We start from the raw sequence: 24256 nt of genomic DNA on the forward strand, positions 1-24256 counted from the left end.
AGGCTGCTGGCTGGCGGGGAGTTGCCCTGGCATCTAGATGGTTCCGTGCCGTGGTAACTTACCGGTTGGATGAGTCAGCCACTGCGAAAATTCGGAAGCGGAATTTCAACCAACCACCGCCTCTTTGCCTCCACCGGATCCCCAAGAAGGCGTGCAAACTGCTCTCCAACGAACGCACGAACTTCTCACGGGATTTCTCGTGCTCCTTCCCTTCTTCATTTATCTTAATTCCTCTTTGTACATGCTGGCGGAGTGACGCTCCTATGGGTTCTTCACGACTTGGTCAATATTGAGCGTCTGCCAAATCTCCTGTCGCTTTCCGCCCGCTCCACCCTCCTCCATCCTCCCTCGACAATGGCCAGCATTATTCGACGGCCTGGCAATCTTGCTCGATATTCGGGGACAGCGGCGGGGCGCTCTATATATACACGATGTTTATTCTCTCCATCGCGGCAATCATACCTTTCCCCCGCGATACTAAACGCCCGCCAATCCCGTTCGTATCTAACCCAGTTCCGGCGATTTCCAAATCCTGGCAAGGAAAACGGGAACGTTCCTCCATCTGTTAATGATGGTGGCTCGGGTCAACCTTCGTCCCACGGCGGACCGCCATCCGGGGGACCGAACGGCAAGGAACCCGAAAAGCCAAAGTACCGGGCAACTCGGGAAGAGATCGAAGAGCTTGATTATGTGCTAGGAATGGTGAAGGACAAGCTTCCTGCGTCGCAGAAAAAAATGGTGGAAGAAATGGCAGAAGTGTTCAAGGAAGAAGGTGTTCCGGACGATGTTAAACAACTTATCAAGCAAGTTAGGGAATCCAAGCAATTTACCCTTGTACACGCAACCCAGATATTTCGGATATGGACTCGACATGGACCAGCGGTGGCTGCTAAGATGGCAGACAGGGATTTTCATAAACAACGCTTACACTCGTTTGAGAAACAGCCTGGACGGGACGATGGCAAATCGAAGGACGAAAGCAGAGGGTCTCGTCAAGAACAAAAGCAGGATCAGAAACAGCGGAGTCAGAAAGATGGTCCCAAGGGGCCGAGCTTCAACTCTAACACCCCGTTTGATTTCAAATTCAAGTTCGACCCTGCTTCCTTTCTAGTGGCTACATTCCTCTCATACTACTTGTATCGGAGCATTATTCCAGGAGAGGTTAATAAGGATATTACATGGCAGGAGTTCAGAAATACGTTTTTGGATAAGGGCCTCGTGTCCAAATTGACGGTACTCAATGGCAAGAAGGTGCGAGTCGAGCTTCACCGTGAGGCTGTTGCAAACGTGTATCCCGAATCGCCTGCGACACAACCAAACTTCTTCTATGTCTTCGCAATTGGATCAGTTGAAGGCTTCGAAAGGAAAATCGACCAAGCCCAGCTGGAACTCGATATACCAACATCTGAACGTATCCCAGTCGATTATCAAGATGAAGTTTCCTGGGGAGCTACCTTCCTCAGTCTTGCCCCAACCCTCGTCCTAATAGGCACTGGCATCTGGCTCTCGAGACGTGCTACCGGTGGAGGTGGCCAGAGTGGCATATTCGGCATGGGCAAAAGCAGGGCGAAGAGATTTAACCACGAGACGGATATCAAAACAAAATTTGCTGATGTGGCCGGCATGGACGAGGCCAAAGTTGAGATTATGGAATTTGTTAGCTTCCTGAAGAAGCCCGAGCAATTCCAACGACTTGGTGCCAAGATACCTCGAGGCGCTATCCTTTCAGGTCCACCAGGTACTGGTAAAACATTACTGGCAAAGGCTACTGCTGGCGAGTCAGGTGTTCCGTTCTACAGCGTGAGCGGTTCTGAATTTGTCGAAATGTTTGTCGGTGTTGGGCCCTCCCGAGTCCGTGATCTATTCGCAACTGCCCGGAAAAACACACCTTGTATTATATTCATTGATGAGATTGATGCTATTGGAAAATCGAGATCGAAAAACGCTTATGGTGGTGGAAACGATGAGCGGGAAAGCACACTGAATCAGATTCTCACCGAGATGGATGGCTTCAACACTTCCGAACAAGTCGTCGTTCTTGCTGGAACGAATCGAGTCGATATCCTTGATAAGGCACTGTTGCGGCCTGGCCGATTTGACAGGCACATCACCATTGATAGACCGACAATGGATGGCCGTAAACAGATTTTCCGGGTTCACTTGAAGAAGATTGTCACTAAAGTCGATTTGGATTACCTGACTGGTAGACTGGCTGCCTTGACACCTGGTTTCTCTGGAGCAGACATTGCCAATTGTGTCAACGAGGCTGCCCTAGTTGGTAAGTAAACATTCTATCTGAAACAATATCTTGACTTTTTGGGAAACCCCTTTTAGATAGAGCTAACCTTTTGCACAGCTGCCCGCTACCGTGCTGACGAGGTAACTATGACGCATTTCGAGCAAGCGATCGAGCGTGTCATTGGCGGCCTAGAGAAGAAATCGTTGGTTCTTTCTCCGGAAGAAAAGAGAACGGTGGCGTATCACGAGGCTGGCCATGCTATCTGTGGCTGGTACTTCAAGTATGCTGATCCGTTACTGAAAGTGTCCATCATTCCTCGTGGGCAAGGTGCCCTTGGCTATGCCCAGTACCTACCGGCCCAGGGCGATACCTACTTGATGAATTTCAACCAGCTCATGGATCGAATGGCGATGACCCTTGGTGGTCGTGTTAGCGAAGAACTCCATTTCGACACCGTGACGAGCGGTGCAAGTGACGACTTCAACAAAGTCACCCGCATGGCTAGCGCGATGGTCACAAAATTCGGGATGTCTCCAAAAATTGGCTATCTGTATTATGACGAAGAACAGCAACAATTCCAAAAGCCCTTCTCGGAAGACACTGCGCGGGACATAGACATGGAAGTTCGACGGATCGTCAATGAAGCTTATGAAAAGTGCCGTAAACTCCTAATGGAGAAGAAGGCTGAAATCGGCATCGTTGCTGAGGAGCTTCTCAGCAAAGAGGTTCTTAGCCGTGATGATTTGATCCGTCTGCTTGGTCCGCGACCATTCCCTGAATCTGGCGAGTTTGCAAAGTACTTCGATGGAGGGCATGGTAAAGGGACGATAGCGCCTCCGCCTCCAGCGACAGATGCTCTCGCGGAAAAATCAGACACAAGTCAATTAGATGATAAGGAAGGCCCTGCGTCGTCAAGTCCAGCATAAAGGAAAATGGTGGTGTTCTATTTCAATATTTCACTCATCTGTTTAGAAACTGAAGTATATAAGTTCACATATCTCTTTTCTTTTCTCCACCTGGTGCATTCTTGACATGTCCTTTTCCTATGTTAATCTGTTCCCTTTCCCTTTCATTCTCCTTTGGTCTGTACTTTATTTATTATATTTCAGATGGATCAAGTGTCTAGGTGTTCACGCGTTGCACTCTTATATGTTTTTCTATTCTATCATTGGCATACCCTCTACTTCCCTGCCTGACTGCAACCCGACAGCCCAGACATCGTCTCCGCTTTGAAATCTCCACACCCTGATTTATAATTTTGTAACTTTATTTCTTCTCTTGTATACCAAAGCTCCACCTTTATCCGCTCATTTGCTTATAAACAGGGCATGAATGAGGTATGTCAAATGTTGAAAAAGAAAACGAGGAAAGCTGAAGATCAAAATAGAAAGAATAAAAAATTATCAATAATTGAATCAAAAAAAAATATTATACACTATGATTTCGAGTAGTAGGTTCTCAAGACATTTTCCCAAGTGAGAGTTGCGCCATGCTGGAGTGCATCTCTGGAATTATTGGTGCTGTTGTTCTATCAGGCCCAATAATGCCACCGGTCAACGAAATATGGTAGCGAAGATTAATTGGATGGACATAGGGGGCAGTATGAGTTGATTTTAGATTGAGTCAGGGTATCTGGAAACGTATAAATATGATACGGAAGACCTTAAGCACATGTACTACAATGGTAAATAGAGTACCAGAGATCAATGGTTTGGCGGAAACTTCCAGTGATGGCAGACAAGGGGATCACTTCGCCTTCTTCTTAGTTGGTTTCGATTTCGATGGCTGTGGTTTCTCTGGTTCATTGGGGACCTCCGCCGTAGCATGGTCTTCCGGCATTCCCCCCCGCGGCTCGACATCTAATCGTGGAATGAACTTCCTCACACGCAGTTGATATTGCCTATAATCCGGGTATTTCGACGCGGTAATCTTTTCCGTAAGATACGTGCTTCCCTGGAAGAGGGCGACATAGCACAGAGCTCCAATACCCGACCAATTGTACACTTGGTCAGTTTTGACACACGACCACTGGTAAAATGCTAGCCAAATGCCCTGTTCAGCGGTGAAATTCGGGTGTCGACACCAGGCCCAGAGGCCCGAAACCACAAAGCCACGGCTCAGGTCATTGCTTGTGTAAATCCCCTTATATTGCGGTGGGACGCGAGCGATTTCATTGTACTCCTTCTTGGCTTTCTGAAACCGCCATTGTTGTTGATCTGCGAGTGCCTCGATGAAGATGAAGAGGAGGATAACCCGGGAGAAGACAGAGTCGGAGACGCCGCGTCCGGACCCTTCGGGGGTACTGCTGAGTAGGACGAACAGGTACGTCGGAGCGGTGATGAGGGCTAATAAAACCGGTTGCACGAGAGATATGAAAGTAAGGTTGAATAAGAAAAACAGAAAAGGGTTGTTTATTTTGTTCCGCAATATTGCCCATCGGTAGTCTTCTGAACCGACGCTGTAGCCGCCTTTTCTCCAGTAGTTAAAAGTAAGTCGAACCTGTGAGGGGAGATCATGAGTTAATGGTTTGATTCAGCTACATCTTCCTGCTGCATCGCGGAGTGTCAATATAGTGAGCGCAGGAGGTAGAATCTTACACCCCAAATGATGGTGATTCCACAAATCGTGTCAATTATCCCAGTTGGCAGTCCATTCAAACGAGACCATACGGAGTAATGAGCATTGTAAACGATGGGAAGGATGCTCCAGCAACGGTCAACTTGAGAATAATTCCTGGTCACTTCGGATATTATTAGGAATACTGGTGCAAGAAACAGCGCGAAAGCGATGGCTGTGATGAAAGGGTTTGTAGTGATGTAGACATGTTTAAGCGCTTGGATATCGGTCCCGCTGTCGATCAACTTCGTCGGAAGCGATGTGAGTTGCGACAAGTACGGTAGGACTGTGAGACGAAAATCCGCACAGGCTTCGAGCGTATGCACAGTTGGCAAAGCCATATTAGACCGCTGACTGAATTGATGGGATAATTCGCGGAATGGGCAGGTTTCGTGACACCTGGCGCGACCCTTTTCGGTGGCGGCGGACGGAGGTTGAGTTTGGGCAACGTTGGTCCGTGCGTGACCCGAGTTATTTAGCTCAATTGATTGGGTCGGAAAATAAGCTTAACGCGTCGGGGCACCTTCCGAGATTTGACGACATGATAAGAGCCTCGTGCAGACACACACTTCGGCACCCAGCTGTAACCTGCGAACAATTGGTATTTGTGTGGTCTCCTTTTGGTGATTGCGATCAAAATGACCATCAGGTACGATCGAAGCACATGACAGAGTCATAATCTTCAAATTCCTATTGTCCTTCCCTTGCAAATGGCCCGCAAAGTTTTATGTGTCGCGGAGAAACCTGCAATTGCTAGAGCGGTGGCACAGCACCTCTCTGGAGGTTCAAGCCGTGCGGTAAGATCAAGGTCTAGGCGATTTCTCTTCAAAATATAAAAATAATTAATCCCAGCCCGATATTGTAGGTATCGATTCGGGGTAATGTGTATGTGAAAAACTACGAGTTTGACTTCACATTCGCTCCGCCATGGGGCCAGTGTTCGGTGACGATGACAAGTGTCATTGGTCATTTGACGAGTTTGGACTTTGACTCGCAGTACAGAAGCTGGAATTCATGTCCGCCTGGCCGGTTGTTTGATGCACCTGTCACAGATTCCGTTGCGAAAGTTAGTCTCTACATTCCACATAGAATTACGAACGGGAGTTAACTTGCTCCCAGGACAAACTGAGCATCGCTGAAAATATTCGAACGTTGGCCAGACAGTCTAAGGCTCTATTTATTTGGACAGATTGTGATCGTGAAGGAGAGCACATTGGGACAGAAGTACGGTATCAGGCGAGAAAAGCAAATCCGCGAATTGAAGTAAAACGAGCGAGGTTTAGCAATACCGAACGAGCGTCAGTTAGCCTACAGAGACCACTATGTCTAAACTCTAGTACTAAAACCTTCTAGTCATATATTACAGGCTGCCCAGAACCCGATAGAGCTAGATGATAGTCAAGCTAATGCAGTCGCTGCACGGATCGAGCTTGATTTGAGGATCGGAGCAGCTTTTACTAGGCTACAAACTCTCCAACTCAAATCATTGGGAGGTGCCCTAGAGGACCGAGTTATCAGCTACGGTATTTATATCAATTTCCCAATGCTCAACTTACGCAGACAGTTTGACAGTTTCAGGGTCCTGCCAGTTCCCGACGTTGGGATTTGTGGTCGACAGATATTTTCGGGTGAAGAACTTCAAACCAGAAAAATTCTGGTCCATCAAAGTTTCACATGCCCGTGATGGGAAAACTGTCAACTTTTTATGGCGGAGAGTCCATCTTTTCGATAGAGCTGCTGTTGTTGTTCTGTTTGAGCGGTGCTTGACTTCAAAAACCGCTAAGGTTACGAAAGTGAACAAGAAGCCAACACGCAAATGGCGTCCACTGCCTTTGACTACTGTGGATCTCCAAATGATGGGAAGTAGATATCTTCGAATGGACAGTCAGAAAGTCATGAAGGTTGGTCTTTCTCCACCATGCCGCAAAACTCTGCTGATAGGATTTTAGATCGCGGAAGCTCTATACACAAAAGGGTTCATCAGTTATCCAAGAACAGAAACGGATCAGTTTGACAAAGGAATTGATCTGAAAAAGTTGGTCGAAAAGCAAATACCGAGTGAAAATTGGGGCCAGTATGCGCAGCGGTTTGTCACCTTTGTATATTGCTGTCCATGGATTAATTTTAGCATATTGACAAATCATCTAGTCTCATGAACGGTGCTTTCATCCAGCCACGAGCTGGTCGTCATAACGACAAAGCTCACCCTCCCATTCACCCCGTCATATTCGCCGCACCATCAGCACTTAACGCGGATGAACGTGCTGTTTACGAATTCGTCACCCGACGTTTTCTCGCCTGCTGCTCTGAAGATGCAAAGGGCGAGTCTACGGAAGTGGAAATAAAGTATGGCGATGAAATGTTCCACACAAACGGCCTCCTCGTCTTAGAAAGGAATTATTTGGATGTTTACATATACGATAAATGGGAAAGTAGTCAAGAAATCCCTCCTTTTACACTTGGCGAGGCGTTCGAACCCACCGAGGCTAAATTAACGGATGGCAAGACCGTTGCACCAGGTTATTTAACAGAGCCCGAACTTATTGGACTGATGGATGCTAATGGGATCGGAACTGACGCTACCATGGCAGAGCATATTGCGAAGATAAAAGAGCGCGAATATGTAGCCACTCGACCCCGTGGTAGCGGGGGAGGTAGCAATTCCGTGCAAGAGTTCATCCCCACCCATCTTGGTGTGGCTCTAGTTGAGGGCTATGATGATGTCGTGAATGGTCTGCCCGACAGCCCCAGCTTAAGCAAGCCTTTTTTGCGAAAAGAAATGGAGGTGCGGATGCGAGAAATATGCGCCGGTACAAAGACAAAAACGGAGGTGGTGAATGAGAGCTTGCAGATGTATCGCGAGGTTTTCGTGCATACCCAGCAAAGAATTGATGTGCTCAAGGCTGCTTGTAGGAAATATATCTTTGAAGAGGGTAACAGGTGACCATACTTGACTGCAGGGCTAGTTTTATTGTAGCGATACTCTGTCATAATACTTACGACAAACACTATTAAAATAGAAACATTAAAATTAGCGAACGTCTTTGGAGTTTTGCTTTGAGGTGTTGAAAGCTGCGACTTTGGCAGGATCTAAAAAGGTTTCCATATTTACATGTACGTGTACAACATTGGTGGACATCATGATGGTATCAAGTAAACGCAGCCTAGATATATTATATTTCCAGGAGCCCGATCACCTCTAATTGCCTTCTCCCCGGGTTTTTCGAATCTATCTCTGCATTCTGTTGTATCGCTCAAGTTCAGACTTCTCCCTGAAGGGTAATAACTGTTCTCACGTAGTTTTCTAAACTGATCTCTATCCGGCTCATGCCACCGGTCGTCTTGCAACCTTTCTGAGCCACCACGGTATTTGCCCCTGCCTCTCTTAACTTGGCTTTCGGTGTATTTTAACCCCCCCGTGAATTCATTTCTCGGATGACTTGACGGAGATTTTGACGGTCTGTTCGTAAGTTTAAGGGCTCTAATCCGTATAAACCCTTGCAATTCCCATCCCAATTGCGTTTTTCTATTTGCTCTACTCTTCTTCCTTTTCTTGTCGTTCCTTTTATTCTTGTTTCAACTTTCTTAGCATTTCTAAAGCTGGAGTTTCTCTAGACAAAGTATATGGTTTACAAACAATAGCAAACAATTCAAATACTCGAAGAAAAATACCTAAACTCCATAGCTCGAGTAGCTTTCAGGTTCCTGCCTCTCGATTGCCAGAAATTGTATCCTGGTGTCTTAACTATTTGATGCCGCACACGAGAAACGCGGGCAACTAGGGGGAAAACAAATCTGAAAGCATAGATACTTATACCACAATATTATCATATGTATCAAGATACCGCCGTTTCGGAGGACTGGATCACAAGGGCCAGTAAGACACCTCATTTACAGCACCAAGTCACAAAACATTGCGTATTTTGGGGAGTTAGTAAAGGCAGGAGTGTGCTAGGCTGGAAAGGCTCGGCATGCAGTACCTTTAATAGAACGGTTCCCTGGCGAGGACACAAGACACAAATTTGAAATAGGGAAATTTGGTAAATCCAAATAAAAAACAAAAAAAGAAAAAGAAAAGCTCCAGAGCGCAATTTCACTTCCTAGCTGATTTTTTCTTTCCGCCCTTCTTATCTTGTGAGAGTGTGCCCTCTGGTCCAACATATGCAGGATCCCAGCGGCTCATATTTTTGTCTGGTTGTCTTGAGGAGGCCTCTGAACTTGGGTGCTTGGACGGCAAAGTGGTTTGCTTCGCCAGGGGCTCGTTTAATTCCTTTGATTCTGCGCCTTTCAGTGGTGGAATAGCACCAAGAGCCACTTGAGATGGTCTTTTTTCGGCCCTTGGAATGACATCGGCTTTCTCGTACGCCGGATCCCAGCGACTTATATTTTTATCTTGCTGTTTCGGTACCGAGGTTTTTAGTCCAGGGACTGAAGCCACGGTGTCCAGCGGCGGGGATGCTAGCGTTGCTAATATAGTAGAAGTCGTAGGCCTTGCTGGCTCCTTGCTAGTAGTTTCCTCAGTAGAGTAGCTCGCGTGCCTATGGCCAAAATCTCCCCGTGCTTGGATTGTAGATAATGTTGCCGATGGCTGGGGTTTATCGTCCTTGGGAATCGTGGATGTCTGGGCAGATTCATTTTGTATGTCTTTGGTAAGTTCTTTTCGGTTTGATATTTGGGAAGACATGCTGGCTGTTGACATGGCTGCATCTTTTTGCGCTAGCTCACTCTCATTATCAAAGGGGCTTGTTAAAGGCGCGATGATACCTAACTTTTCACGGAGTTTGAGAAGTTCTATGCCTTGTTGAGTGAGCAGGGCACGAGATGTTCGATTTGACTGGTCGACTTCCTTGATTCGGGCCGTAATCCGATCCACATCATTTCGCGTAGTCAAGGCAATTGTATCTACCTCGTTAAGGGTTGACCGAAGCTTGTTCACTTTCGCTTCAATGCCGCTTTGTTGCCCATTTTTTAAAGTTTCTAGTGTCTGGGTCAACCGCTCTATGGAGGTATCGAACAAATTTACCTTTTCCTGGAGCTGCTTGATCTCGTTGTTCGGATCCCGCCTCCCGTTTTTCAGTGCTCTCACGTCATTAGCTAATCGCTGTAAAGTGTCTTCGCTGGATCTGAGCTTCCCTCGAACTTCGTCTGTTTGACTGTTTGATTCTAGGATGGCATTTTTCAATTTGTCCAAATCCCCGAACAGCGTTTTCGTGGCATTCTCATTTGACGCAACCTTTTTCTGGAGTAGCTCCCATTGATTATTCGGAGAATGTTTGATGTTCTTTAACGCCTCTAAGTCACCAGTCAATCGTTTGATAGTCGATTCATGGGATGTGAACTTCCCCTGAAGTTCGCCAGTCGACTCCTGAGTTTCACGTTTCAAGGTATCCAAATCTCTGGTTATCGAACTCGCCGTGCTTATGTACGACTCAACCTTTGCGCCGAGGTCTATGGCCTGTGTATTAGGGAATTTAATTAGACCGCCACCCTCAGAGACATCATCACCTTGCATCCAGAGTTCCCACTCCCTATTCAATTTCTGGATGGCCTCTTCCGAAGAGGTCATTTTCGCTTGAAGCTCGCCTATTTGGTCAGTCAGAACAACAGTCGATATTTCCGTTTTTTCACTATTTTTGGCTTGTCTTTTAAGCGTCTCGACATCTTGGATTAATAGGTTCGTTTTATTTTCTGACGAGGTGATTTTCTTTTGGAGCTCTAAGACCATTGTTTTTTCCGTCAGCGTTCGCTGTGTGACTTGATGATATTCCTTCTGTTTCTCTTTAAGTTGTGCAAATCCCATTGTTAAATCCTTCACCTCCTTTCCTTTGGTGTCAAGACTAGTTCGAAGGCCCTGAATCTCGCGCCGAAGATCTTGAAGCCAAGTGGTAAACTCGTTCCAGCGGCCCACAGCTTGTTGTATCTTCATATTTTGGGAGTTTAACGTGTCCGTCATTTCAGTTGACCTGATGAGCATCTGGTCAAAGTCGGCTTTTGGAGTGAATTTCAGGCTCAGGTCAGGCATTTGATCGATCAAGGAAGCGAGCTCCGCGCCGGTAAGCTTCGAGTGTGGCGCTTCTAACAGGCGGTCCACCTGTACTTTGAGAGATTGTAAACTGGAATTAGAGGCTTTAACTTTGGCGGACAATTCCTCGAGATCTGGCCGCCGCGCCATTTTATTTTCCAAGTCACCCACTAGGTCGGTTAGAGATGCGAAACGAGCGCTAGTTATTTCCGACTTTTGTTCCGTCTGCAACCGGTTCACCTGTTCCTGAACATGTTGTAGACTGGCGTTGAAAGTTTCTGAGATATTTGGAGTGGTATTTGTGGTGTTAATTTGGCTAGACATCATCAACTGAAAAAGTCGGGTTAATGCTTGTACGAATTCGGTGTCTGTCCCTTTAGATGCCTGCAGAGTTGTATCATGACTTGCTGAGATTCTAGAGTGCCTGCTGCGAGAGAGGAACCAGGTAACAAACGCAAATAAGAGAATGATGGCAGTGTACATATTTGGGTTGCGTAGGATTTCGTCCTCAAGTTGGAGGCTCCATCTAGATAGAACCCACTCAGGATTAGTTGGAACCTCGTATATATTGTCTGGCATTATCGTGTGACCGGCTCCGTGAGGGCTCGTAATTGTTGAGGTCAAAAATACAGTCACAGTTTGGGGAGGGCTTTGGGAATCTTGGAAAGCTCTCTGGGCATTGCTTTGTTGAAATGATTCCGGGATTGGCGTGTAGATAGTCGTACGGGTGTCGCGGCCTTTGGGATCAGTCTCAAGGGCGTAAGAGTCAGTGTCATTTTGATGTGGCGTACTTAAATAGTTGTACAGTCTTGCAGCATATTCCCCCGTTGCGGTCAGCTGGAGAGCGCCAACAAGGCGTTCTGAAAGAGGTCTATCTGGGTGTATATTCGTAAATGGTACTGGAAGATAAAATCCAATACTGGTAAGAAGCGTGAAAACGCCGATTAGTAGGTACGGCTCCATGGTTACGATAAGTCCCCGCGAGGGGCTGTCTGCGGCTCTGACCTAATGTAGATGAGGCTTCCGGAAGGACTCTATTCGGTTGAACGCTATGAAATCGAAGAAGAGTCCGATGCTCGGAGTAATGGTAAGTTGATATCGACGTAATAGGAAAAGTAGGGTTCAAACTCATAAAGTTGTTATTGACGTTGGCCAGTGGAGGGGATACAGCTTTATGTCGGATATCTAGAGGTAGAAAAGAGCTAGGAAAGCGGAGAGTTGTAATGGAGTTAAATGCTGTTTGTGAAGGAATGAAGCATTTACTTCATCATGTAGCAGGTCCCCATGTAGCCGTAAAGAATTGATCTAAATAAAGAAGCAGCTTGTACCGATATAATAGCAAGCATAAAAACATGATAAATATAGATAGGGAAATCCCTGTCTTATATAAAGCACTGCTCCGCAAACAAGCTGCATAAAGTAAACAGATGGGGCCCTCTTTCACTCAACCACTGGGGTGTTTTGCAAACAACAAAATTCTTTTGATTCAAATCATTGTGAAGTTCAATCAGTGGGGCAAAAGAGCTCCAAGGACTGTTTACCCATTTGATCCTGCTGCACAGGTAGGCAATGTTCCTGGTATTTCTTAGTATTTCTCCTCTGAGAGTGAATAATATGCAGTTCTTTGTTTTGTGAATTTAGGGTATACCACTGAATGCCTTCATTGTGAAAGATTCAGTGATGATTGTAACTGTTTTTGACCTGTGGTGTTCCAGCTAGATATACCCTTTTTCTTCATAAACAAAGTGCCTGGTAAAAAGATCTTGAAAGCAGCTCTTGTCTCCTTGTATAAGCTGATAACAGATCCATATATTTGGAGCTATTATAGGAGAAAACCATCCTCAAAGGCCTCGCAAACAAAGCTCTTTGAAAGCCCATGGAAGGCGGATAGATGTTCCGCAACACAGGGCATCATATTTTATCACAAGCACCAGATTCACCAAAAGACTAGCCATCAAATGGTTTTGCTTATGGAACAACGTTCGATGCACCTGGCTGATCCACCTGGCTGGCCAGGTGCAGCAGCACACACATCTTTCTGCTTTCAAGTTGAAAGAGGTGAGTCGGAAAAAAATGTGGGTTGAGTGAATGAAAATGCCTTAATTGAAGATTTGTTTTGCAGCAAGACAAATGCTTGGAGGTTGGATTAAGGTCAAAAAGCCTCTTTTGCACATTGTAAATCAATTTCCTATTCGAGTTAGACTTCATTTTGCGGCTCGCTGAAATTTCCATAGAACTGATATTTTCTGCTGATGAAGTAGATATTTATACAAGAGTTTGGCAGACTCTGCTTCAATTTATACAAAAAATAAGTGATGAATACTTTAATTCATTTCCAATGAACATGCAGGGCTTAGTTATGCTTCACTCAATACTTGAATAGTTAACTACTAGTGAACTTCATAACTAGGGAAGAACCAAACAATTATAAATCTGATTTTTCTTGGAATGGAGAAAAATGCAGCTGAATTCCCCCTGCCCCTTTTTGAAAGCATGAAATGGCACTCAAAAGAATGAGGAAACCCATCCCATTACTCCATTTTGATATCTCCAAGCCTGTCTCTCCGAAATCCAACATTGACGTTGACACTCACACCGAAAATTATTGACCTAGTTATTATGACTGTCTACGGCCAATTTCGTAACTTGGACATCCTCCTAGCAGTAGCTGACAAGGTGTGCTTGCAATCCGCCACAAAGAAGTAATAATGATAATAATTGTGGCGCAATAGTTCCCGAGCTAACACAGATGTCTTTTGGGAGGTTACATCACCAAACGATTTATTCAATCTGTGCCTGGGTAACAAGTTATTTCATTCGGAGATTTCTATGACAAAGCACCCGAGAGAAGACGGTGCCCCGTGGCTCCACATCACGTACCTAGAAGGGTGACATATATTAGCATGCAATCTTATGGACGCGGGAGCAGATCCCCTTGAGTTGGCTCCAAACCAGGCAAATGCACTTGAGTGTGCCATTATGGTGGGGGAGACCTCTATAGCTAGATATGCTGGGGCGTGGAATGAATGCGGCGATCAATCCATCTGCTCTGCAGGAATCACTCCTTTGAGCTGTGCGTGCCCGGAGCATGGACGCTCTTAAATTACTCGTTGAATATGGCGTAGATATCAATGCACACGATGGGTCGGGATGGCCTCCAATGCAGCTGCTGATATCAAAAGGAGTCAATATCGAAGATATAAAATGGATGCTTGAGCATGGAGCCGATCCCAATGCTGAACTCCTTGCTGAGTGTGGAGCAGATTTGCGCGCTAAACACCAAATGGGATGGACAGCCCTGCATTTTGCCTCTTCAGCTGGAGAGAATGATATTGTGAACAGGCTAGCCCTCGGATTGAATATTAATGAGAGATGTCTCTGTGGAGGAACTCCACTTTGGGTTGCAACCCGCAAGGGCCATGCATCTACGGTCCATCCCTTGCTCTCGCGTGGAGCCGACGCTGATATCTCTGGTGGTGGAGAACGAGGCGTGGATACTTGGACTCCACTATTCGTGGCCAGCCGTAATGGTAATGAAGCGATTGTTGAGATCCCACTCGAACATGGCGTCGACGTCGATGCGGTGACACATGATGAATACACTGCTCTAGCTGAAGCGGTCTTACAGGGTCATGAGCGAGTTGCCTCGTTCTTGACGGCGTATGCAACAAGATAAACATTCCCGCTATGTATCTAATGGCAGTGGGGCAGGCCCCTAATTATGCTTTCTTCGATTGAACTTATCCGATCTGTATATTGTTGTTAGGAACATAATTGTAAGCGCTCACGCGCCCGATGTAATCTGATGAAAAGGGAGAGCTATTGTTTTTGGACCATGCGCGTGGAATCATGTTGATAAGCCACCCTAGTTGATATCGTGTATAACGTATAATTCACACAGAGATATTCACCCACATAGTAGATCGCATGCCCAAGAATTTAGTCCGCAAATGGAAAAGAAAGATATATGAATTATGCCATTTTCAACACATTACCAGATAACAAACTAATGCTAGAAGTATACAACTTATGAAAGATGAAAAGTACACATGATTTCGTATATGTTAGTGAACTTTTGAAAGCAGGGCCGCTCAAGCAAAACCGAAAACCCCTTGCAAGTGTGTACTAGCCAACCTAGAACCCCATGCAACACAAAATCAACAGGACTCAGAATTTCCTGAAAGCCTCTGAACTCTATGGCTAAAACGAAAACAGAATAGGAATAATCTGTCAGACACTAGGAACGGGGGTTTCCTGAGGCGTGTGTACAAGCGGTGGAGTCCGAGCTGCACGCTGTTTCGCCCTCTGTTTCTTGTTCGGGCGTGCTTGCCTTGCTTTCGGGGGTTCGGTGATCGCGAGACGATGTCCCGCATCGTGTGTAGGCTCATGAGCTCTAGGGCTTCTTGCCTTCCCTCCTTTCCATTCCTCTTCAATTCCTGAGGTGCTTTCCGATGAAGATGCCCACAGTATAGCTCTCTCCTTATCAGGAGGATATTGCGGTGAAAATATCACTGAAGAAGCCGAATCCGCGTCAATGTTCCATCCGCCTTTTCTATGATTATTAGCAGCGCCAAATATCATTGGCTCCCATAGTAGGCTCGAAGGAACGTCACTTGACGTTTGTGGCCGTGTTGGAGAGGAAGAAAGAGGACTGTAGATGCTTTCTTCCCCTTTTTCGGATCCATTTGGCTCCTGTGGGGTTTCATGGTTTGCATCTCCAAGATCATCGGTGTTGTTTGTCTCTCCAACAAGCTCATTCCGTAGGTCCGCGGGAAGGCCCACAATCGAGGTTTCTGGGAGGGTATGGAAACTCTTCTCCTTCGTGTCGGTTGATCTAAGCGCTATCCTGGAGAGAGCTAACTCATCCTCTAAATAACGTAGCTTGCTCTGAGATGACAGGCCAGTTAGTATAGCAAGGTATGTTGGGAATTAATTCCTTTGAGGTTGAAAAATATGCATTCAGTCTCATAGTACATACTTTAAGTTCGTTTATCTCCTGAAATATGCAAGCCGTATCTCGAAGTGCCTCACGGCCGTGAGTGACCAAATTCCTCATCTGAGTTTGGATATCTTCCATCTCCTCCTTGGCCAAAGCCGCTTCATTTTGTAAAGATTTCAAATAGGGAAGTTGGTTCATCGCATCACGTATCGTCTGGATGTTAGACTCGAGGAGCCGCCTTTCCTTCAAATACACCATGGGCAGGCTACCTAACAGGTTCCCATCCAACCTTCTAACTGTGTTATGAAATTCTTCTATAAAGTTTGGTATAAGATTTTTTAGTCGGTCAATTTCATTGTCGAGGTCATCCTTCGCGATGGTGAGGGAGTCCTTAAATTTTTCAATGTAGTCACGAAGCAGTTCATCTTGTGTCGGCCAAGTGGCATACTCACTCTTCATCTTATGGACAGCTTTCTTCAGGAGCGCGCACTCCTCGAGTACTTCTTCAGAACACTGGTTGAAAGTCCTGGTGGTCGTTGCCATCCGCTGCTGAAGTGCTTCATCTGCAGCTTGAAATAACGCAACAGTTTCACCTGAGGTTTTCAATAACTCCATTTTGCTCAAAAGAAGGGACCAGTAAAGCTCCGAGTCAGTGAAGACATCGTCAAGTTCATCACGTATTCCTCTCCCGGCCAGCTTTAACACAACCCTTTTGCAAAGGGTGTATGCAAATGGAAAGCAAATACATGCTGCCCTGAGAATGAGTAGGACAGGGCTGACATGGATGATGAAGACGAGAGCTTGAATGAATATAATTTTACTAGCAAAAAACAATGTTCTGAGAATTTCCGAAAACCGTCCTGGTCTCTTAGCCTGGGAAAAATGGGATATCTCGATTAGATCTCGCGAATCAGTAAGGCTTAGGGTCATAGTGGGTTCTGGTGTGTTGCCTGGCCCCATCGGCACTGGTGGAAGAGTGCTGGTTGATGTAGGGGTAGTCTGTGCAAGGGCTACAGATGACTTGCGTGCCGTGAGGTTTGCAGGTGCTGAGAGCTCTAAGCTTCCCTGAGAGGCCATACGTTGTTCCTCAGGAAGAATAGCATCAAGTACCTCACCTAGCTTGCCGAAAACATATCCGGAACGGAATCCGCCGTATAAACGTCTTGGAAAACTATGTTCCGGGCGGATATCGGTAAACGGGATTTTGTGGAATCCTCCAAATAGAGCCACTGAAATGGAAAACATCACCAGCCCAATGATATCCATGGCGATGATAAGTTTGGATTAGAAAAGAAATTGGGTTTATCGTGTGATGGAATGGATTATAAAGATAGAAGGGAAGACTAAGGCACCTTGTTGAAATAGCGAGGAAACTTTTTGCATGGTTGACTGAATCCTTCATATGCTCGACTAATGAGGATATAACGGATGATGTTAGTATGGTCAGGCAATGGAGCACAGCGGACTGTAAGCCATGACAATAAAGTTGTAGGCCAAGTGATACTGGAGGCAAAATTAGAATGAACTGAGAGGGATTGGCGTTACAAAACAAAGCAATAGGACTAAGTCTGGATGTACAGTACAAACAAGATAAGTAAGAAAGAAAGCTGTTCTAAATGGAATATGAAAGAGAATAGCATACCTTGACAAGTTGATATATAAGTTCATGGGTAATTGATACCAAACAAAAGAAACTTTGGAAAGGTCTGTGAATCAAAGGTGAATCAAATGCCAGTGTGTTTTGATAAATATCTAACAGTGGCAGCGGCCATTCAACAAGCTAAGAATTGATTCATTTCAATAAGAACAAGTGGAGTATGATTGAAGTCTGTCAAAATAGGGCATGAATTCATTGTAATATATACATCTAGTTATCATAGATCAGCATACTTTGTCCCAACTCTTTAATGATTGTTAGATGAAGAACAAAGGCATAATGTGCAGTCAATGAATACTTACAAGCAATGAAATACATTTAATAGCTTAGAAAATCACAACAACGCCAAAAACATACTTGACTGAGACTGGATATGATATTTTTGAAAGTCATAAACTATTCCTTAAAATTGTAGAATGTAGAAAAATGAGTACCTCACTGAATAAATATGGTACATAAAGGAGTTGAAAAAGTATTACTGTTATAGAAGCAGAGTTTGAATATTGCTTGAGTATATGAGGTCAAAAATTCAATGAAATACTACATACCTGAAGAGCAGTAGAGTGGGAGTATCCTTGAGCTAATACCTAACAGTCGAACTCGTGGAATCGATAGTCATATAGTGGACTTTGTGCATAACTTGAGATGTGATGATTGAGGCGAGATTTGATATTAATTGATGAGTAAATATTGTCTGATCGACGCGGAAGGCCGCAAGATAAATATGCAATGTCGAAAGGATGAAGGTAGATGGGCCTTGTTGCCAGTTATTCCAGACGATTCGCAAGGACCACTCCATAGTAGACTGCTGAGCTAAGACTCAAAAGGCTAACCAATGAGCAGATCCCATGGACCCTAGCAAAAGATTTGTTTAGACGCAGCATCTCCTTGGAGTGAGGGGCGGGGTCGTAGCTCTTCTTCCCATCGATCGTCTCTGCCAGCAGGTGTTAGCTGTAAGTCCCCCAAAGGTATGGAAAAATCGGGAACATTAGCAAACCTTGATGTCTCCTCTGGCGCATGACCTTAGTAGTCATTGGTCCCAAGATGAACCTGTTTGTCAGGCCGGCTACGAACATTGTAACAAGTGGAAGTAAAGTTGTTGTCCGCTGGTCCTCAGCAAACACTCCAGATAGGCTAGATGGGCCACGTCCCACAAACGTCTTTGTTCCCGGGTAAGTTAAAGCAACAACCACCGGTAGTGCCGCTTGTATAGAGAAGTAAACGGGAATTATTGAGGCCTGGAGTGTGGAGAATTGAGGGCGGGGGAGTGTCCTGTATGCGATGATACCGCCCACGAAGGTCTACCAAATCTCAGCATCAAGCAGTAGCGGACATCACGCGACAAACCGCAAACGAACCTGATAAGCCTGCGCACCAAGAAGCGTGCCATAGCTACGTCACAGAATATTAGCAGTCGTGAGAGAAACGGTCAAATTGCGGAAGGCGAACCTGAGGATATGGAATGGCGCCAACAAGGACTCTGTCATTCTTCACGATATTCCAGATGTATCCTACTAACGTGTTCCTTGGATGGTACGCCAAACTGATGCTTCTGGCGCAAAGCAAAAGGAGAAATCCAAAGAGGCGTTTTGTACGGTAGCAAAGGTGGGGAGATATGTATATGCCTGAGAGTGAGCGATGTGGTTTGGATGCTTCGGCAATGCAGATGCTGTCTGGAGTATGCACACGGCGCACTACCCTACCAGCAGTGCCAGGAAAGTAAAAAAATCTGTGTGGGGAAGTAACTTCCACACTACTAGCCTCTAATTCCACTCCTTGTCAGGTTAACTAATATACCACGTGACTTCGCGTCTGAACCGTGTCTGCCTGGAGCGAGCAATCGTTACCAACTCCAGATGCCATACTTTCTTCAGTCCATGATATACTAAATTCTCTTTCTTCTTCTCTTCCTCTCCTTACCTGTCTTTCATGTTTCACCACAAGTGTTAGAAAAGATGGCAGACAAGGAAGCTACTGTGTATATTGTGGATGTCGGGAAAAACATGGGGGAATGCCATAATGGCAGATCTATATCGAACCTTGACTGGGCGATGCGATATATCTGGGACAAGATCACAACCACGGTATTTCCCAATTGTAAAATTCCCTACGTTGACCATTTCTCACATGGGGTATACAGGTTGCTACAGGCAGAAAAACTGCGACACTTGGAGTTATTGGCCTCAAAACCGACGGTATGTGGTCCGCTCTGATCTTGTAATACCTTTTGCTAACTATTGATGATAGACACCAATAATCCATTATGGGAGAAGGACGAAGAAGAGAGTTACGCCAACCTCTCCGTTTTTCAAGGCATAAGCCAGTATGTTGGCACCTTTAGTCATATTTTTTTATATTACCTTTTCGAGACTACTGACTACATTCCTAGAATTCTCATGTCTCAAATTCGCGACCTACGTGGATTGATTAAACCTAGCCATACAACAGAAGGAGATGGTATGTGTAATATATCGATTTGAATCTTTTTCTTTTTCTTTTGTTCTTTTAGACTTGTCTCTCATACTCCTATAGCAATATCATCCCTAATCTTGGCAATCGATATGATTGTCCGATATTGCAAGAAATTGAAGTACAAAAGAAAGATTGTCCTCGTTACAGATGGAACAGGCGCTATGGATATAGATGGGATCGAGGGGATTGTGAGCAAAATTAATGAGGAAAATATTGAGCTTGTCATACTGTGAGTTAGGTATCCCCTTTCGCAACACAACCACAGCTAACTGAAGAAGGGGAGTCGATTTTGATGATCCAGAATATGGGTTCAAAGAAGAAGATAAGGATCCATTGAAGGTAAGGTTCTCTGCCGTATAATGCACAAGAATGGCTATAGTGACCAACCCCCAGGCCAAAAATGAAAACCATCTGAAACAACTTGTCGAAGATTGCGAGGGTATATACGGTACCTTAGAACATGCGATTTCCGAGATGGAGATTCCTCGAACCAAGGTTGTACGATCAATGCCCACTTTTAAAGGCGATTTAAGGTTGGGGGATCCAGAGCAATATTCATCTGCCTTATCAATCCAGGTGGAAAGATACTACCGAACCTACGCGGCTCGGCCACCAGCTGCAAGCTCATTTGTTTCCTCTGCTGTGTTGTCAGAAGGACAAGAGACCACTCAATCGTCGGCCACTCTAGCGGCCAAGGAGTCGAGCCAGGAAGGAGGAGCTGTAGCTTCTGCATTAACTTCAGTGAGAAACGCTCGGACTTACCAGGTTAATGACGAAGAAGCTGCTGGAGGCAAGCGAGACGTTGAGCGAGATGAACTTGCCAAGGGATATGAGTATGGACGCACTGCTGTGCATATCACCGAATCAGATGAAAACATCACCAAACTGGAAACGGACGCTGCCCTAGAGTTCATAGGATTCATCCCAAGTGACAAAGTACGTAAATCCCCTTTCAATATCTGAACACATGCAAGCCCGTTAATTCATAGAAACACAGTATGACCGCTACATGAACATGTCGACATCTAATATTATAATTGCACAAAAGACGAATAATAAAGCAATCCTTGCGCTTTCGTCAATAATCCACGCCTTGTTCGAACTTGAATGCTGTGCTGTGGGGAGGCTAGTTCCAAAGGCTGGCAAGGCTCCACTGGTGGTCCTTCTTGCACCCTCGATAGAGGCTGATTACGAGTGTCTCCTCGAGGTACAGTTGCCTTTTGCAGAAGACGTGCGCTCCTACCGCTTCCCACCGTTAGATAAAGTCATCACAGTCTCGGGAAAAACCGTGACTGAACATCGGAACCTTCCGAATAATAATCTGCTTTCCAGGATGGCCGATTATGTCGATAGCTTGGAGCTCACTGAAAAAGATGAAGATGGGTGAGTGAAGGAAAATACCCTTTCAAGCGATCTAGATTACTTATTCTAGGTAGGGAGACCGTTGAGTCTATGTCGATAGAAGACTCTTTTTCACCACTTCTGCATCGAATCGACCAGGCTATTCGGTGGCGTGCGGTCCACCCGTCTGAGCCCCTTCCCCCAGTGCCGGAGATCCTTCAGAAGTTGTCACACCAGCCGGAGGACCTCCAAGCTCAAAGCAAAGACACCCTTGCTAAGCTCATAGCAGCTTCGGATGTTAAAAAAGGTATGTTATTATTTTCTGGGAATGCCACTGCATATATTTTCGTGTCTAACACTTTTTTTATCACAGTCCCACCCAAAGCCAAGGGCCGCAAACGCGACCGGGACACAGACAAGCCACTCTCAGGCTTAAACGTCGAAGAGCTCCTGCAGACAGAGAAACGAGTCAAGATATCTGCTAACAATGCTATACCTGAATTCAAGCAACTATTGGTTAGTTCGCAGGACCTTGGTGCTGTCAAGGATGCTGTGAAACAAATGTCCGCCATAATCGAAAGCCAAATCAGACACAGCCTAGGAGATGCCAACTATGATCGGGCTGTTGAAGGCTTGGGAACCATGAAAGAGGAACTGGTTGCCTTTGAGGAACCAGCCCTCTATAATGACTTCATCCGTGGCTTGAAAGTGAAGCTGCTAGGGAACGACCTTGGAGGGGATAGGCGTGAGATGTGGTGGTATATACGGAAGAATAGGCTTGGGCTGATTGATAAGAAGCTCTCTGAACTTTCTGACGTGACGGAGGAAGAAGCTCGGGCGGTAAGTAGCCGCTGCCTATTTCATGTTTTACATTCGGATGGCCGTAAGGACATTTCCTAACATTCGGACAGTTTTTATCCGCGAAATGAGCAATGTGTCGGGCGTTGGCGCAAATTTGGCATGATTCAGGAGGGATATGGGATACATGGGAGTCTGGTTTCGTTCATGTCCCTAATGGGATGATTTAATGGCTTGGGTAATTACATGAAATCGGTTTATTAATATTCTAGTCTGGCATTTATTATAATCCAAGAACCCTGGGTGAAAATAATGGGGAACTTTCAAAACAAACGCCATTGAAATCAATCCATTGCAGCTCGCTAAATCGAATGCTCTCGCAAAAACATCGCAAAGGCCCTTCAAGGTTGCAAACGGAAGGCAATCTAGGATATCTTTCCTATTCTCTTCTTCCCAATTTGGACCTTGCGATTTACTCTGCATATGGCAACTTGTTAGTAGACCATCCTAATAGCAGACAATAATATTCTTGTATATCACATATCTGAACAGGAAAGGTAAGAAAAGAATCACCACTAACCTCTCCGCATCCTCATCCACCATCTTAAGCATCTCATTCTGAATCTCCAACTCATTATGAATAGCAACCCCTAATTCTTTCTGGCGGGCTATAACCTTCCGCAACTCCTCCAAGTTCAGATCCTGATTCTCCATGATCTGCTTCTGTAACTGCAACACGCCCTGATTATCCAGCTCCCTCGTCTGCTCCGTCTCCTTGCCCAGTACGCGGCCTGGCCTGGGCTTTGCCGCTCCAACAAGCGCCTCCTTATCCTGCGCAGATGCAATCGCATTATCCAACTTCGCCTTGGCGGTCATGGCGTTCAACAAATTTTCCAGCCCATCTTTTTCCTTCCGAGCACTGGAGAGCAGGTCTTTCCTCCGCCTCAGCTCGCCGCTCCCCAGTTTACTCCCACCCCAGGTAGATCCATCGCCCAAATTCTTCAACCCATCATCCAAGCCAGTCAGGAGCGTTCCCACGCGAACAAGACTGCTCTTCGCCTGCGCGGAGCACTCGTGTTGTTTCTGTGGAGTAGCAGCCTGATCGCGGCGGGTGAGATGGAGCCTGGCATCGTGTAGCTGTGACTTGACATCGCGATAGCAATCGAGCCAGGTTGTCGGGTCCGTGATGGGGCCTGCAGTGCCACCTGCACCGGGCGTTGTGGCTGCAGCATGTTTGAACGATGTACGGGCGGAGCCGTTGCTCAGAGCGGCGCTGGGGAGGTTGAGAAAAGCCCGCCATGCACTTGAATTACGCCATTGTGGATCTTCAGCCTCGTTTATGGCACGCAGATATGTTTCTAGACCCTCCCGGCGCTTCTCTCGATAAGCTGGGTTTGAGTTCGTGTTCACGAACCACGATTTTCCAGGCAGGGGGGCGGGTGGGGGAGCGGTTACTTGGCTCGTTAATGAGGAATGGAAGGCGAGGAATTCTGAATAGCGCTTCTGGATAGTGAATGTGCGGAGTGGGAGTCGGATGGTGATGTTGTAGATGGTGTAAGGGTTCGGGGGGCTGGAGAGGGAGGTGGTTGGGATGGATATTTCGACGGCCGGAGCCATGGCTAGGATGGAAGAAGGCCTAGGAGCGATGAGGAAGTCAAGGCGTATGAAGACGTGTTTGATTGCATACCAGTCGAGGCGAGATGAGGGTTGTTCTAGATGTAGTTGTGACAGAGGTTGGGTTGTCAGTGTCCGATCAGCTGGGTGCCGTTGGATCAAGATAGAGAATGCGCGGGAAAAAACAATGACGCATTGGGGGAAGTCAAGAGCTTATTTAATAAAGGGAGCTTATTTAACTTAAATTTTAAGCGAAGCCTAGCTCTCAGAAATAGGCTGCTACCGGGGCGGCATTTCGTGTCGAACTTTGCATACATACGCATTTATTTTCCAAATTCCCAAAAAGAAGAAAAAAGTATAGTAATTATTGGAGATGAGATGATGGGACGATGGACACGAACGAGGTATCGTAGAAGTATCAAACCAGCCAATTCTGTATGGGATGATACGTCATGGTAACTTACCTGAATGACCAACGCCTGCGTTGGCTTCCCTGAGTCCCCGCTTCCGCTTCCTGGGGCTGTTGTTTACCCGCGAAGTTCCCAACCAGCAACAACT

General features: G+C 45.9%; 9 protein-coding genes across 9 annotated transcripts; 4 read left to right on the forward strand and 5 right to left on the reverse strand.

Annotated features, from left to right (window-relative positions):
* Nucleotides 1-123: 123 nt before the first annotated feature.
* Nucleotides 124-3709, forward strand: BDBG_00394 (AFG3 family protein). The gene is made up of 2 exons (XM_002629102.2): nt 124-2278; nt 2357-3709. Exons 1-2 carry the CDS (start codon nt 355-357, stop codon nt 3163-3165), a joined length of 2733 nt encoding a protein of 910 aa, XP_002629148.1. The 5' UTR covers nt 124-354; the 3' UTR covers nt 3166-3709.
* BDBG_00395 (DUF1295 domain-containing protein) lies at nt 3101-5424 on the reverse strand. The gene is made up of 2 exons (XM_002629103.2): nt 4837-5424; nt 3101-4738 (listed from the first exon to the last, which is right to left on the reverse strand). Exons 1-2 carry the CDS (start codon nt 5194-5196, stop codon nt 3986-3988), a joined length of 1113 nt encoding a protein of 370 aa, XP_002629149.1. The 5' UTR covers nt 5197-5424; the 3' UTR covers nt 3101-3985.
* Nucleotides 5425-5565: 141 nt separating this feature from the next.
* On the forward strand, nt 5566-7799 carry BDBG_00396 (DNA topoisomerase III; the record flags this gene model as incomplete). The annotated part of the gene is made up of 7 exons (XM_031719867.1): nt 5566-5652; nt 5721-5921; nt 5975-6153; nt 6209-6378; nt 6434-6756; nt 6805-6941; nt 7004-7799. The coding sequence occupies 7 exons, from the start codon at nt 5566-5568 to the stop codon at nt 7797-7799; spliced, it is 1893 nt and encodes a 630-aa protein (XP_031575777.1).
* Nucleotides 7794-13186, reverse strand: BDBG_00397 (uncharacterized protein). The gene has a single exon (XM_002629105.2). It carries the CDS (start codon nt 11838-11840, stop codon nt 8949-8951), a length of 2892 nt encoding a protein of 963 aa, XP_002629151.1. The 5' UTR covers nt 11841-13186; the 3' UTR covers nt 7794-8948.
* A 452-nt stretch (nt 13187-13638) lies between these two features.
* BDBG_00398 (ankyrin repeat protein) lies at nt 13639-14779 on the forward strand. Its single transcript, XM_031719868.1, has one exon. The coding sequence runs from the start codon at nt 13966-13968 to the stop codon at nt 14551-14553; it is 588 nt and encodes a 195-aa protein (XP_031575778.1). The 5' UTR covers nt 13639-13965; the 3' UTR covers nt 14554-14779.
* Nucleotides 14780-15107: 328 nt separating this feature from the next.
* On the reverse strand, nt 15108-17082 carry BDBG_00399 (regulatory protein; the record flags this gene model as incomplete). The annotated part of the gene is made up of 2 exons (XM_002629107.1): nt 15108-15764; nt 15856-17082. The coding sequence occupies 2 exons, from the start codon at nt 17080-17082 to the stop codon at nt 15108-15110; spliced, it is 1884 nt and encodes a 627-aa protein (XP_002629153.1).
* A 1158-nt stretch (nt 17083-18240) lies between these two features.
* BDBG_00400 (uncharacterized protein) lies at nt 18241-18960 on the reverse strand (the record flags this gene model as incomplete). The annotated part of the gene is made up of 4 exons (XM_002629108.1): nt 18241-18407; nt 18471-18774; nt 18832-18865; nt 18923-18960. The coding sequence occupies 4 exons, from the start codon at nt 18958-18960 to the stop codon at nt 18241-18243; spliced, it is 543 nt and encodes a 180-aa protein (XP_002629154.1).
* Nucleotides 18961-19428: 468 nt separating this feature from the next.
* BDBG_00401 (ATP-dependent DNA helicase II subunit 2) lies at nt 19429-22215 on the forward strand (the record flags this gene model as incomplete). Its single annotated transcript, XM_002629109.1, has 11 exons — nt 19429-19557; nt 19614-19668; nt 19721-19796; nt 19863-19930; nt 20006-20174; nt 20224-20284; nt 20339-20881; nt 20943-21328; nt 21382-21593; nt 21660-22126; nt 22198-22215. The coding sequence occupies 11 exons, from the start codon at nt 19429-19431 to the stop codon at nt 22213-22215; spliced, it is 2184 nt and encodes a 727-aa protein (XP_002629155.1).
* BDBG_00402 (regulator-vacuolar morphogenesis) lies at nt 21636-24140 on the reverse strand. Its single transcript, XM_002629110.2, has 2 exons — nt 22665-24140; nt 21636-22561 (listed from the first exon to the last, which is right to left on the reverse strand). The coding sequence occupies exons 1-2, from the start codon at nt 23699-23701 to the stop codon at nt 22510-22512; spliced, it is 1089 nt and encodes a 362-aa protein (XP_002629156.2). The 5' UTR covers nt 23702-24140; the 3' UTR covers nt 21636-22509.
* Between the last annotated feature and the right edge of the window lie 116 nt (nt 24141-24256).

This window comes from Blastomyces gilchristii, assembly GCF_000003855.2.
Source record: "Blastomyces gilchristii SLH14081 genomic scaffold supercont1.1, whole genome shotgun sequence".
NCBI classification, from domain to species: Eukaryota; Fungi; Ascomycota; class Eurotiomycetes; order Onygenales; family Ajellomycetaceae; genus Blastomyces; species Blastomyces gilchristii.